The following is a 15,352-nucleotide window of genomic DNA, read 5'->3' on the forward strand; positions in this document are numbered from 1 at the left end:
ACATCAGTCATTCTGATAGAATCAGAAATCGTATGGACCCGCTGGACGAATCATTCTGCTTTTTTATCTTATTTCCTGCCTTTTTTTCTGAACTGAGAAATAAAGATATCGCATGAACCACTGACGGAGAATACGAAGCCAGACATTTATTGATATCTGCGTAGTCTTTGTTTACGCTTGTAGGTCTTCAACTCGAGCGTCAGCGAAGAACAGCTTACGGGACCATCCATGTCTGTCCGTCTGTAGCGTCTTTCCTTGGAGGCAGATAATCCGTATGGCCAGGGTTACTGTTGCGCAACAATTACATCGAAACACGAGTGCAACAATGACCTAAAAGCATTGTTGTACGTTAGTGGGAGCCGAGGTCACTTTTGGGACACTTTGCTGCTCAGCAATGATATCGGATCAAATTATTACAACAATTACCTAAGGACATTATTGGAACACGTTGTTGCTCAACAGTAAAATCTAATGGCATTAATGAAATAACAGCCCACGTGATGTACAAGTAACTAATAATGTTTAGGCGAGGGATGGTAAACCTATGGCACAGGTACATATTTGGTACGGACTGAGATTTAACATGTCCCCAGTGATTACGTGTTTGACCTGTATTAATATCTGGATCTGTTGATAATATTTATGTTGGAACAACCAATATGCAAGCCAATAAATAAACTGCAAATAAATATGCAGCAACGACAACTGTTATTGATTCAATTTGGCACCAGGCAGCAAGAAGTTTTGTTATCATTGGTTTAAATTTCTGGGTTTCTGGGCCATGTGTACTTGCAGTCGCATACTAACGTTCTGCAGGAGTGTGTTATCTGCATCTTTGGGGTTTCTTCCTTTTCAACTCTACTGTATATAAAGATTTTACTCGATCGTGTTTAAAATTTGTTATAAACCAAACCTATTCAGTCAGGTAGAGGTTGTAAAATTGAACATATATGTTAATATATGGTAATATGTTAAAAAATTCTTTGGGAAATTGTAAAATATATTTTTAACGTAAACTATGCTTTATAACATAATTTTTATCATGCACGAATAATGACTAAGTTTCCATGCATTTAATTATTACTCGATGCTTACATAGGCGCTAAATGCTGGTCAGTGGTTAGTTTCATGCTTCGACCGTTCTAGCCCTGAGGAAAATCCCTATGTACGCATTTAATAAGAGGCTTTGGTGATGTCGGGAATAAGTCTTCACGCGAAGACAGAAATCTCTCTTTTGCCGGGAATCGAACCCTGGTCATTTACTTTAATGAATAATGTAACCCGACTTTAGAAACATATATCTGCCAAAGTTGTTACAATATAATTAACAAGTCTGAGGTAATTTTTCTTTGCTGTATCAGTTATTCGTGAGAGCAGACCTTCCAGTTTGAAACTTGTTGCGATCGTAAATTTAAAAGCCGGAATAATCGTAAAGTAACAGAAGGAGTCGATCGTCTTTTCAGACACGAAACTTCGTCGTTTCGCTCATGGTTACTCTCTTGTTTTTAGGTCATAGTATGAGAGGATGGAACACCATTAACCTCAATTCCAAGTACTGTGTCGTTAAAAACAAACAAACGACAATCGTAACTCCTGATATAATGGGATTGGAAGTTGTTCAGGAGAAAAAATCGGACTCTCGTACTTTTCATCTGTGTTTATAATAAGCAACTGTTCGTAGCTGATTATTTGATGTAAAGGGATTTTGGGTCTTATGGTATAATACGTAACTATGTGTATTTACTACTCTAGAATTTCCGTCATTAACGGGTAATTCAATAGTGTAAATATATTAGTTTACTAAAATTGTAATAATAGATAAATTTGCCTTGGTAGTTTTGTAGAATTTTTCCTTACACTAACTTTAAATACTGTATAGAAAATTACCTCATATATCGGATACATAATTATATAGTCTAAAAAATGTTGAACATGATTGAATATATTAATGTTTCGGTCATAAACGAACAATAACAGACTACACCGCGCAACAACCCAGAAAACAACCAACCATCATCATATTCGCCACAGTGAGAACCTGAAATATACCATAGGAATCAGAAGAAAATTTACCCAACATTTGGCCTTTTAGAACGCGTTATTATTTAAACCAACGACGCTCTCAAATTTAAAAGATATTAATCTGTTAAGTTATTTGGAAATAGGCTTAATATTCCTAAATATAACGTGATAAATCTACGGTGCGCACAAAATATTTCATAACTAGTAACACTAGTTGGCATTTAATGAAATTTCAAAATATATATATTTTCTTACAGTGCACCTTTTATAAAACATCAAATTATTGAATTGAAAATGGGTAATTGTATTTAACTTCTTCTCTACGATGCGCGAATATTTTTATACATGTCTGCACAATTTCGAAACGGAAAGAAATAAGCGTTCTTTCCCGGTTTGTCTCTTCAACAGGAACTTTCATAATTTCAATTTTTTAGACTACACACGGTTATACGTAGTTTGGGTACCCCTGTACCCAGTTATCCAATAGATAATTACGTTTCCTGGGGTATTCTCTCCAAAATTAACATCTTTGTGTTCATGATAATTATTTATGAGTTAGGCCTACTGTTGAAACAAACCATCTACTGCGCTTTGTTTGAAACATAGGAATGTCCATTTTTCGATGCGTTTATTGGCATGTTGGTATGGAATGTTCATATTAACACACGAAAACTGCAGCCGCCAGTTTGCTACATTGCCTGCAGTTCTCTAAAGAGATGAAGTTCCTGACCGTTGACCCGGAGACGGTCGGAGCAGAGATCAATATGGCGCCTACCGAGCTCGTAGAGGTGCGGGGAGTACTTCCTGCTCATCTGTGGCTTTCGGCTTTCACTTTGCTTAAGAATCTCAGAAAGAGGCGGACAGGCGAAGTTGTGTGCATTTTCCGTCTCGTCACAAGGTACGTTTAAGCGATCGGTTTCACGCTCCAGCTACCTTTACCCCCAGGTAAAGAAACCTGAGTACCCATTGCAGATTAAACTGATTGCTAGTAAGAGCCGCTCTTGTGGAAAATATTTTAGCCAAAGAATGAGAACATGGCGGAATATCGAAAATAACTGCATAATGACAGGAGCATAATTATATAATTAGGCAAAACTTACCCTGGTACTTATTTATCCCGGTCAATATAGTCACTAGGCTACAGGTTGAACAACCGGGGTTCGATACACGGCAGATTCAAGAGATTTCTCTCTTAATAACCGTTTCTAGATCGACTATAGAGCCCACACTGCCTCCTATGCAATTTTCGCAGGGTGGTCGTTCGTGAAGCTGATCACACCTCGATCTAGTTCCGAAGTCAAGAAAGAGTGGAACTTAACTTCAGTAGTCCTACAATTATATAATTGGTTTTATAAAATCAAGGGGAATGAAGTACACAAATGTTAGCTAAAAATGACATGGGAACAAATTTTTGAAAAAGCAGGTTATAGATGGAGAATAATATTAAAATGATTCATAATAGATTTGATGTGGGCAGGATTACGTCCTGTGGAGGAGTGTTGTGATAAACCTTCAGATGTTATAAAAGGTGGAGTTTCTTGACCATTTCAATGAATTTTGTTTGTTGACGCTTACAAATTCTATTTTTAATTGTTCAAAAATGATAATTTGGCCTAATTTGTATGTTTTTCTTTAAACTTCCACCTAGAAATTGTATGGAAAAATTATTGACAGACTCTCTGATTCGAGTGTAACTCTTCACGATTTCGAAATCTGATGAAATCCATTCTGTGATCTATTGAGATATTAAGACAGGGACAGAACACTAAAATACAGAAGACGTAAGAGTACATTAATACAACTTTCGCAGCGTTGGGAATCGATTAGCCAGTGAACAGAATCTAAGCTTAGGTCCAGGACTGTTAATCCAGAATAATAGAAATAATGTTCAAAATGTATATGGCATCTGCCGAATTATTCGACGTCTAACTTTTCAACACTAAAATGGGCATTCGTGACACTGGGTAGGACTTTAGATCCCTGTTCTGACGTGATTTCCACGATATTCCTCAGTCCATTCGTCATGTGCTTAAAATAAATTGTGCGATCTAATTATTTAATTAATTATTTGGTGTAAATTACTATATAACTGTTAAGTGCAAATATTGACTCTAATAAATGAGCGAATTGACAGCGGTGGAATGAACTGAGCGTGAGAAGAGACAGCTGAATGAAACCACGACATATTTATATGCTCCAAACTAGTCGTAAACTCTGTAATTCAATCCGCATAAATTAACAATTTGCACGTTGCTGAAAAGGTAGCAGAAACTGCATATTTTTTTTTTCTGTAGAGTATGCAAGTTTCGAAGGCTATAAAGCCTGTAGCCTTCCAAACTAGCGCAGTGCTGGGAACGTGCTCTTCCACATCCACTCACGTAGCTCCCGAAGTTGCTACATAACCTCTTTAAATATTTGGGTTGAAGCCTGCTGTACACAATGGCTCTGTTATGAATAATTCATTTTTTCTTTCTTTCATTTTATTTTATTAATCTTGTTCATGTCTCTTTTTCTTTCTTAAAACTCTTTGTCGTTTTCCAAGGCGGGATATTCATTCATGATTTTTTATTCATTACCCTTAAGATGCAATTCAAATCTTGACCTGAGGAAGTGGTACATGTAGGTACCCTTAAGAGGCTCTTAATGAATCTCTTTCGTGTTCTGATTTTCTATTTTTTTTATCACTTTTGTTCTTGTCCATACTAACTTACCGATAAACGTAAGGGTAAGAAATATTGTCTTATTTTGAGTAGTGTCTTTTACTGCCATGTTCTTCCTAGGCATTTTACTTAAATTCTGCAACGTTTATTTCTATGTGTGTAATGTATGAATTACGTGTATATTTGCTTTAAAAAGTTCTTTTGGCTTATTTGGCCGCTGATTTGCATGTATGAGTGAAGTTAAAAATGTCTACTTTGCCTCAGAAGTGCTGTCGACAAGACGGATGCATGAACGACACAATTCTTCCATTGATTATGTCTGCTTAAATTTCATTGTCTTTTGTACCGGACATCTTGTTTGAGTTTGACTGTGGAAGCTGTGGGATTACTCACAGTATATCACGAAAACGTTGGGCAATAGAAACAAGCATTGATTTCACTGTATCAGCGCAGAAGGGTTTTCAGTTCTAATAGTGGAAACAATGAACTGCCTCCTATGTACTTATTAGCCAGAAATTCGTCGCGTTACTTTGTTACTTCTGTTCCCTGAGCTGCTATTTTGCTTTTGATTCTGGGTCCAAGAGCATATCATGACTAAAGTTGGAGAGAATTGCCTGCAAGGTATTTAAAATAGACAAATATATGAATCCTTGCAGGAATGAAGCGAAATTATACTTCAGATATACTAATATCAAGGTGGACAGTCTGTGAACGAATTATCTATTACAGTTCTACGTGAGATTTGAGGTCTTTGGGCGGTGAGGGTGATGTTCCTCTGGGTTCCTTTGCCGTGTAATTTAGTCAGTAAATGTAGGATTTGAGGTTTTCACAGCTGTGAATTTGAAGATTGCTATCTTCTGGATAGATTTATACCAGACTACACGGCGAATTACTCAGAATACAGCAATATTTAGTCGGTAAATGCTAACGTTTCAGAGAAACAAACTGTCACTACCTTCAGCCCTGAAGATGGGTGCATTATGTTTCTCCGAAACTTTGAAATCTACCGACGAGTCCACACGGTGTCAAAACCCAGAAGAAAATTATTTTCACCGCCAGGAAACTTCAAATCTCACGTAGCCTAAGCTTTGGAACACTGAAATTCAACATGCAAAAAGCAAGTGCTATTTTAATTACTGTATTCATGTTTTGTGTATAATAATTTCCTGTATTTTCTGATTATATATTTTTATTCAAGTTCTGTCATCTTGTTTTTCAGTCATCATGCTGTGATTTCGGAGTCATCCTAACTGAACTGGCCCACATCACGATGGCTGTGTTCCGCCTAACCTCATGGTTGTTTTTCTTCAGCTGGTTTTATGGACATCTTGTGCAGGCCGATGATTGCAAACAGTAAGTGAAATTTTATTTTGACAATTGAATTTCCTTTAGAACTGCGTTGGCCAAATCTGATTCTTAAAACTAAACCAAATGCTGTGACATGTATACAGTCTTTCTGCTTTAGAATTAAGCTAGAAGAGTTATATTTGTACAGAAAATAATGGATTATGATTTTTATAACGTACATACTTTTACGTTTATGAGCTGAATTGTGGTCGGTGAAAGTATGGGTTTTTCCTTGTGATATGAAAGGAAATAATGAATAAAGGCAAGGGTGGATGTGTAGAGGGGACAAAGGGATGAATTGTGAACACGGTAGGCAGTGCAGATAATGGCACCCCCAGGGTGAGGAAATATGCGGAAGTGAGAATCATTAATGTTGGTTACGAGCCGCGTAGTAGTAATCGCATTGCACGTGAACGCGCAACGTAATTGGTTACTTTCCAACGCCAAATACTGACATGGCGTCGAGGCAAGTGTTTGAATTGTCCGCATGTAGGTACGTTTTTTGAAAAGTTCGGCTCCAGAATATTTGTATTAAATTTGTTCCTGGTAATACTAAAATTCAAGGGCATAACAACTTTTTTTTTAAAAAAAGAAATAAATTTTTAAAGTACAGTGGATTCCGGTTAATTGGAACAAATCGGAACTAGAACACTTTGGTCCAATTGAGCGGCTGCCCTAATTATGCGAAGTTCCACGTAAAGAGTTAAAAAGGTTTGTTCTTTAAGATTTGTCCCAAATAAACAGCTGCCCCGATTAACCGATGGCCCAATTAATCGGGATATACTGTACTGAATTCCTTAAGAAACTATTTTACGATACCCTGTTATCTTGTAATAAGTTAGCAGCGATTAGAAGGAATTTATTGCCTGCCTCGTCGATTCTGAAGATGGAAGTGATGAGTTCCAACGAAACATCGATAACTCCCTTTAAGACAGAAGGCCACAATACTAATAACACAATTTAGTGATACATTTCAATATATAATTCGTACTAGCACAGATGTCTACTGCCTTAAATTTTCCAGGTTTTTTTAAAAGTGTATATTTATGATCTCATACAAAATTTCACATAGCTCCAGTAGTTTACTTGGTACCACGTTCAAACGTAAAATTATGGTCCCACATAGAAATGTCAAATCCCCTATGTTGTACCAAAGCATTGCTTTACAACGTTGCATTTTTCGAGTAAATGTTATCAGCCAGCGTTTAAGGACTCTGCATTGTGTGTCGCTACTGTCACAATCAACTCAGAATCCGCACGACGGCCATGTTGATAATATTTATGACAGGAAATTAAAGTCAACGCACGTGAAGTGGGTCTAGGGGCATGACGGGTGGTCAGACCAGATTTCATTAAAATACGTACATTTTTACAAGAATTATTATGTGTACTGATATTTGGATGGAAACACAGACATAACATCACTATTTCTCTTCATAAAAAATAAAATAAAATGTGCCAACTGTAACAAAGTTGGCCTAACGTACAGAATATGGAAATTTTTATAGCTCTGAACAGTAACGAATAGGCTTTATTTGCTAAATTCTTATCACGGTATCTTATATAAGATTCTTACATGATCGTTTTTGGTAGGTATTATTGCTTTGATCTCAATGTAACATTTATTTAGTAGGCTTTCTATTTATACTTGCCATTAATGTGGATTTACCAAAGCTTCTATTTTTTATACTCAGTAACATAGTGCCTCTTATTAAGAGTTGCTTTGTCGTAATGTGACTTTGTTTCTATAACAGGTGAGGAATCTTTTGGCAATTTAACGACTGTCACTTTTTCAAGGACTGTACCGCCATGGAGCTAGGTATTTAGTTCATTCAAACTCAGTCTTCACGTCTTTAATGCATTAGTGACTTAAAGTTATAATTGTAACAATCCATATACCTATGTTGCATTTCCCTTGCATCAGAGTTTTACACGCACTGACCAGTTCTCTTCCTACCCTCGTTTGCTAACCCTTGTGTTGGACTAATTTCTATCACATTGTTGCCTCATGCCGCCGCTAGGGTTGGAGGGACAAAGGGAAACAGTTTATTATGTGCGCTCTGTGGGTTCAAGCCTCTTTATTTCATACGCCCAGGTTTTATATATGAGATAGGTTGAGAGAGGTGAGGTGGGTAGTTTAATTTCCACGTATAATTTTATACAATAACCAGCTGCCAGCGTGTGTATGTACTTTACCATGAAATATTTCTGGAATGTTCTTGTTAAGAATTTTATGTGTGATTTTTTTTGTGCATGATAATAAAGTTCTTTATACTTTTGAATATATTGTATCAAGGTCTCAGTTTGAGACTACAAAGATATATTTGTTTAGTGTTTTATCTGTCCTGTTCGCAGGTTGCTTTCTGTTAAATATTAGGAGAAAAAAAATGTTATTTTATGTGATAATGAAATCAATGTACTTAGTTTTTCATGTTTATAGAAATAGGCCTACATTTAATGGAATATTCTTACGTATTAAATTGTGCAACTATTAAATATCATTTCATGATATTATTGTATTTAATGAAGTCTATTACAATGCGATTCAGTACGACGATAACATTGGCATCGCATAGTCTTTTGTAGTTCCAGAACAGATCTATTTACTTATTTATGATTTATTTAACAACTATTTCAATATAACCGATTATATAGAATTGAATAATAGGGTGACTGGCGGATAATCAGTTGGAACTGGTGTTGCAGTACGTGGCCAAGGTACTTTCTCGGCATTTCCACAGCCAGGAGCTCTGGTTCGGCGTCGAGATTTGAACCTGGGACTTTCCGAATACAATGCGGGATTGTTAATGAAAGAATATTTCCTAGTTGGGCGTATACAATACTCTCAAGGATTCTGCTCCGTTGAGTGGGACGCTATATTGTAAGGAATATAATATGCTATTCTGTCTTCACCACAATGTATGTTATAATTTGTTTGTCTGTCGGAAACAATGTCTGCCTTTGCCAGAGGAATATACAGTATGTCCAGCCTTTTGTCAGTTAACCTGCATCGTCTGTGGTATCAAAGTTCTCTGTGTGTTGCCTCTTAAATTGTTTCCACAAAGACTCGTCTTGTCGGGTTTTCATGAACAGATATTGTATCAAAGCATTGTAGGTGCATGCACACAGTGCAGTTACGTTACTGAATAACTGTGGATCAGGGTCTTTGTTCAAAAGTTGGTACAAATCCCCTGCCTCATGGAACCGGAAGTTTGAATATTGTGTTCACCAGATCCCAACATGAACTCGTTAAGTTTATTACCCCCATCTAAAAACCCTAAAAACCATTCTTTCAAGTTGTTCCTGCAATTCAGTTTTCAGAACTAACATTTTGAATTCGTATTTCGTCTAATGTATGTGTGCTACATTTTTCACCTATCTCGTTGGGTTTTTTTTTCAAACACGCTGGCAATGTTCGGTAAAGAGTGAATCCTGAATATTCTCTCTGTGATTTTCTCCCTCCTTCTAGATTCAATATTCTTCTTGGCGTTTGTTCTAAAAGACTACCAACCTTTGTATTTATCACATCAGCTTAAACAGAATCGTGTGATTCGACAACCACTTGTAAGTCATTTTATGTACGTAAGAAAGATTCATTACACATTAGTTAACAAAATAATTTACTCACTTTTATCTTATTTTATGATACTAAATTGGATTTAAAAAATAAAAGGAAGAGACCTATTTGTAGATTTTGAAGTAGGTGGTAGGATAATATTGAAATTAATCTTAAATAAATGGAGTAATATTGTGGACTGGATTATTCCTCTCCCTCGGAATAGAGCCCTAAGGCAGGCTCTTGTGAACACCGTAATGAGTTTTCGGACATCGTAAAAGGCTGGAAATTTCTTGTTCAGCTACGGCTCGTTCAGCCCAAGTTTTTGGAATAATTTTAATGGAAACACAATAGAAAGAAATAATCTCACTGAACATTAAATGATGTAAGAAGCAACTTCATTCGGTTTTTAATTGTTTTTGCCATTCCCCCCTTTGAATATTTTCCGTAAAAATAAATACAAACAGACAGTGAGTTAAGTTTACTTTGTAGAGATCAGAGGCAAATTTTTCGCAGAATAACCAGAATTCATCACACAGGCAAATAAATGAATTGATTTTGTTGTAGTGTTTGCCTTGTTAAACGGCAATGCTGTTCAGGAACATAGAAATTCAAAAATCACAATGCATGCCTGAATTTGAACCTCATATAATATGGTAATTAATCACTGAGTTTTACAGCATTCAATAACAGTGATTCAAATGTTAAATAAGGCAGGAAAATATTTATATTTTGTAAATAATTAAGGATTTGGAAGGAGGAAATGGTTAGTGGCAATAATATTACAAATTCTACGCATACCAGAACTGTTTCTGAAGGTCCCTGGTTCGTTTTCAATGCGAAATTACAGTGCTTGAAATTCCGTTACAAATTTTAAATAAAGTCTTCTAAGTATTGTATCCCCACAATAGATAACACTTGTTCAAGAATTACCTGAACTGTAGCATGTCGTCTATTTCCTGCTGTCGATTGTAAATTACCATCTCCTGACTTAGTGTACGTATTTAGCCTAAATTTAGTATTAGGGGTCTGGGCAAATTTGGCTTTAATTTTAATCGGTTCAGTATAATCTCACTATGCATGGAACTCAAAATTAGGCGCCACACCAATTTCCTTGAACACAGGTCATTTTATGAAATGTTTGTGTATCGCTGCATACATAGAGGAAAGGTATCATATATGGAATACTAGTATATCGGCGGAACAAAATGTGACAGCCCTGTAATGAAGCACCACATAGACCTTAAGTGGACAAATGTTTACTCGTGTCAGATTTATTCTTTGTTTATGATGGCCGACGATGTGCATACAGTGGCGTCCTCCGAAAAGCGTCGAGTGCAGAAAATGACACGTTTTTTGTGAATAAAATAATTAGAAACATTGATACATAGCATTTCTCAATTTAAAATGGCATTGATTTCCATGGACGGGCAGCAGAATTTTATTTACAGCGCTGTTCTATGCCACGTACCGTGTTTTTCAATGAATGAAATTTGGGTATCTTCAGAAAATATGTTTCAAACAAAATTCGAATCATTATATAACATTCCAAACGAGTTGTTTAATTTGTATATATTAATATCATATTGTAATATTTTTGTACATAAACATTTTCACAAAGATTCGTTTCATTGAAAATATGCTAATGGTATTCCATTTATGTCACCTATATATGTAGGCATCTCGGCGAGGGGTGAAGCTTTCGTTTCAAATGTTTTCGATTTGTGAATACGAAATATATGGGGGAATAATATCCATATATGCAGTGTGATATCCGTGACGCGATTAGTTCTGTAAGAATGGGTTTGTATATGTATTAAATGAAAATCTAGCCCAGTGATGCTCAAAAAATCGTATCTGACGCTTTTTAAAACTGTGCATAATCCTCTTGAACGCAACTTCCTGTTTTATTTCTTCTCAGCCCTTGTTAGAAAGAGTTGGTTTCGTCCCAAAAAAACAGCTGCCTTCTCGATATTTTTCATGAATTTCTCAATTGTAAGAAGTAGGCTTCATGTCTATATTAGATAAATAAATGTACGTTACTACTTGATATATTCCTAAATATGTTGTAACCAAATAACAGACAGAAATCGAGCAGTAGTTTAATATATCGATGTTTCTTTTGAATTCAATCAAGAGCACGTGTTAAGTCGGCAGAGTGAAGATATAGCACTCGCCTTCTAGTACCGAGGTCAAGAATATAAGGACGTTTACTTCCAGTCCCCTTTAGGTCTTCCTGATACGTTGATTAATTAAGCGCAGACCCAACCTTGTGTACTGTTGAAGGGCATTGTATTTTGAGTCAGTGCGACCGGTCCGTCATGAAACGTTTAAGTCCTAAGTATGAAAATGTTGAGAAGAATGATCATGCAAAAATATTGGTAACTTTGTTTTTTTTAAGTAGAATTGGCGGCTGAGTCGTGTTCTGACCGCTGTGAGTGACCAATCAGCGCAAAGGGGGTACACTGATAAGCGTCATGAACTCAGTCTCTTCATAAACCTCACGACAAAAGTATCGGAACAAAACAATTCTCGTTCACTGGAAACCCTACTTTTCACATTGCTATATTTGGCACCACTGCATGTTTTGTTTCCTTGAAGATTTCTGTCTTCTGGGTTGTTGCTCTGTACAGTCTGGTCGATGTTTGCCAACGTTTCAGAGATCATACTGCCTCCGTCATCAGGGCGATGAATATGATAAACATCGACCAGACTACACAGCCCAACAACCCAGAAGACGGAATTCTTCATACTCACCGCTATAAAAACCTCAAATCTTACATTTTGTTTCCTTGCATTCTCCCACAACCCCTCCCCCAATCACTTCTTCCATCGAAGCCGCACTATATGTGATTGGTGCAAGCCTCAACTGCCAATTCTGGTGAAAACGTTACAGTGTCATTTATCGAGGGTCAGGTTCTCAGGACGGTACTCCCATAAACCGGAGTGCGAATCAGTCGCCATCTCTCCTCGGTTATCAGTTTCATGCTCTGCAGAACCGCAGTACATTTCCTGTGGATCAGAACATGATTTTGTTACTCAGACAACCCTCACTGCTCATTGAACCACCCCATGTGAACACCTCAGTGTGAATCTAAGACATTGTGATGTTTCACGAATTCTCTTTACTTGGAAGTCCTATGCCTTATTTCCAGGTAATGGAAAATAGTTTTATGCCCTGATGATGGAGGCAGCATGACCTCAGAACCCATGTGAACACCTCAGTGTGAATCTAAGACATTGTGATGTTTCACGAATTCTCTTTACTTGGAAGTCCTGTGCCATATTTCCAGGTTATGGAAAATAGTTTTATGCGCTTTTGATGGGGGCAGCATGACCTCTGAAACGTCGGTAAACTTCTACCAGACTACACGGCGCAATAACCCAGAAGACAGACATATTCAGTTTTATGCCCGTTGAATTTAACAGCTTTTAGTACATAAAACTGTATTAACCCTCTGAATCCGAAGAAGAGGGTCGATGGTAGATATTGTACCGGCTCAGAAGGTTCTCAGAAAATTCTCTCTCGTCGTTTTAAGGTAGAAATACAAGCGTTGGAAAATGTTCAGTTTTGTGGCTAGATAGCAGCAGCGCGTACAAATTATTATTACAGCGATTGTTAACTAAAGAATTTGGGATAGGTTTTAAAAAAGAAAATCACTCCGACTCTACGCCATGTAGGCGCTTGGGGGAAGAGACGGTACAGCTCCTACTTATTCTTAACCTCGACACTAGATGGGAAAAGAACCCGGTACCCATTGGACAAGAGCTGGGTGAGCCCCAGAGCCAGTCTGGAAGCAGAGGCTAGAGGAAAATATCCTCTGCTCCCGTCTGGGATCGAACCACAGTCGTCCAGTACGTAGTCAGTTACTATGCTGACTAGCTCATACCACAGGGTTTAAAGATGGTATTTATTGAAGTGGTGTATACTTAGGGTACTTATATTCTGATATTCGGTGTAAATAATATTTGAAAATTTAGTTCCCACCGCCAAAGAAAGTGCATCACTTCTCCATTGCAATAGTTAAATTTATAAAAGATGTTTAGAAAAATAATCGCTGTTTATTTTAAGAATGATACAAAACGCATAAATACACTCTGTGTCAAAAATTTAAAGTTATTGATTGTTAAAGGGAATAGCACATGTTACCACTGGGCTTCAAATGGTTAAGGAGTTGTGGATGTAAAATTGGTATTCTTAAAATAAATGAATACAATTGCAAGACATATAATTAGTGTGTCAGACAAGGATTTGCAAACTCCTCCATCTTGCGGACAAGACAGAAAATGTGAGGAGATATATCGCATGATATACTCAAAATAACCAGTACAAAATCTCAGGGATTCTGGAAAAAAATAATTCTTTACAGGGTCTGCTGCAGTGTGGCGCGTTTATCGTGAACACAAGTGACGACGAGGTCCTTTAAAAAGAATGGGTTTGTGTCGCCCTAGTACGTTTTGGTCGATAGTGTTTGCTAGGAAACTGTCTTCTCTTGTGACGTCCCATGTCCCATAAAATATTAAATATATTGCTGTGCATTTTGGAACAAACTTAATTTGCCCTTTCGTAAACGCGTCTGTTGTCGTTATTAATATTACATCGCTACTTCAAAATATGCACATTGTGTGTCTTACGTAGCGCTTAGAGTTTAAATAAAATTAGTCATCGTGATTTCTTGAATAACCATTACATAAACTGAGAGACAATAGTAGTTTGCAGTTGGAGTGTTGTGTATTGCATTTGTGTATACATTTTTATATGTTATTCATTTAAAATATCGTCAGAATTTAAGCATCTGGGAAAAACACTAACAAATATAAATGCGGCTCATAGTGAAGTAAGGATAAATACAAACTTTAAAAATGCTTGTATTATTTAGTTTTAAATTTATTACCATCATCATCAGCACTTGTGTTTTCCAAAAAAGCTGAAAATTAATCTTTTACACAAAACAAAAGTTTCGCTGGGATTTAAGGTTTTAACGGCGGTGAGTTTCAAGATGGTTGTCTTCTAATTTTGCTAGTTGTTTTGTATGGGTGCGGTATATGGTTTCGTATTTCAAGGAAAGTTCATGAATTAAAATGCTAAGGAAGTATTTGGTGTCTAGAAGTATTGAAGTAACATTAATTTGTTATACTAATTATTATTATTAAGTGTTCTGTCTTACGACAGGTCAATTGCTCTGCCCAAAAAGAGCTCTCCAGTTGTCCCTATTCTCGGCTTCTCGCTTTAATTCCTGGAACGTCATCTTCTTTCCTTATTTAAGATCGTCGGTTAGCTGTATCAGTCTTCTTCCCAGTCCTCGCTTTCCTTCAACCTGGCCTTCGATGATATCACTCAGTAACCCATTCCTTCTACATAACGAAAAACGTTCTGTCTTATACATGGAATAATTTTGTTAGTAGTATCATGATTGGATGTTTATATACCTTTTGTTTGAACCATGTTTACGTCTGCTTTGGGCTTTATGTATCATCATTATTTCTAAACTCATAGGACAGACTTTATACACCCCCCAATACCGGTCATACATAATAGTTTTATATCCTCTCATGAGGTTGTTTTTTGTGTTTCCATTCAAAGGGTACTAACAGAAGCCTCACATATCTTAGGTAAACCAATAAACAACTTTAACGAGGTACTAATTCTCATCTTAATCCCATTTTAACCCATTTACCATTCTCTGTGGTCCTATATTCTGCAAACAGTCCCTTCCCCTCCTTTTACAAAATAAATGTTCATTTATGGATTTTTTGTTATATATAG

General features: G+C 36.7%; 1 protein-coding gene across 1 annotated transcript in view; it reads left to right on the forward strand.

Moving 5' to 3' along the window:
- The window catches only part of LOC110829510 (C3 and PZP-like alpha-2-macroglobulin domain-containing protein 8), a 163,999-nt gene that overhangs the window by 67,743 nt on the left and 80,904 nt on the right, over window positions 1-15,352 (forward strand). Inside the window, exon 5 of the mRNA XM_087347232.1 lies at window positions 5,902-6,035. Coding sequence (XP_087203358.1) covers window positions 5,902-6,035 — 134 coding nt within the window. The remainder of the gene's footprint in view (window positions 1-5,901; window positions 6,036-15,352) is intronic.

This window comes from Zootermopsis nevadensis, unplaced genomic scaffold, assembly GCF_977971745.1.
Source record: "Zootermopsis nevadensis isolate Lab colony 2312 unplaced genomic scaffold, Znev_1.0 Znev_ptg000001l, whole genome shotgun sequence".
Taxonomy (NCBI): Eukaryota; Metazoa; Arthropoda; class Insecta; order Blattodea; family Termopsidae; genus Zootermopsis; species Zootermopsis nevadensis.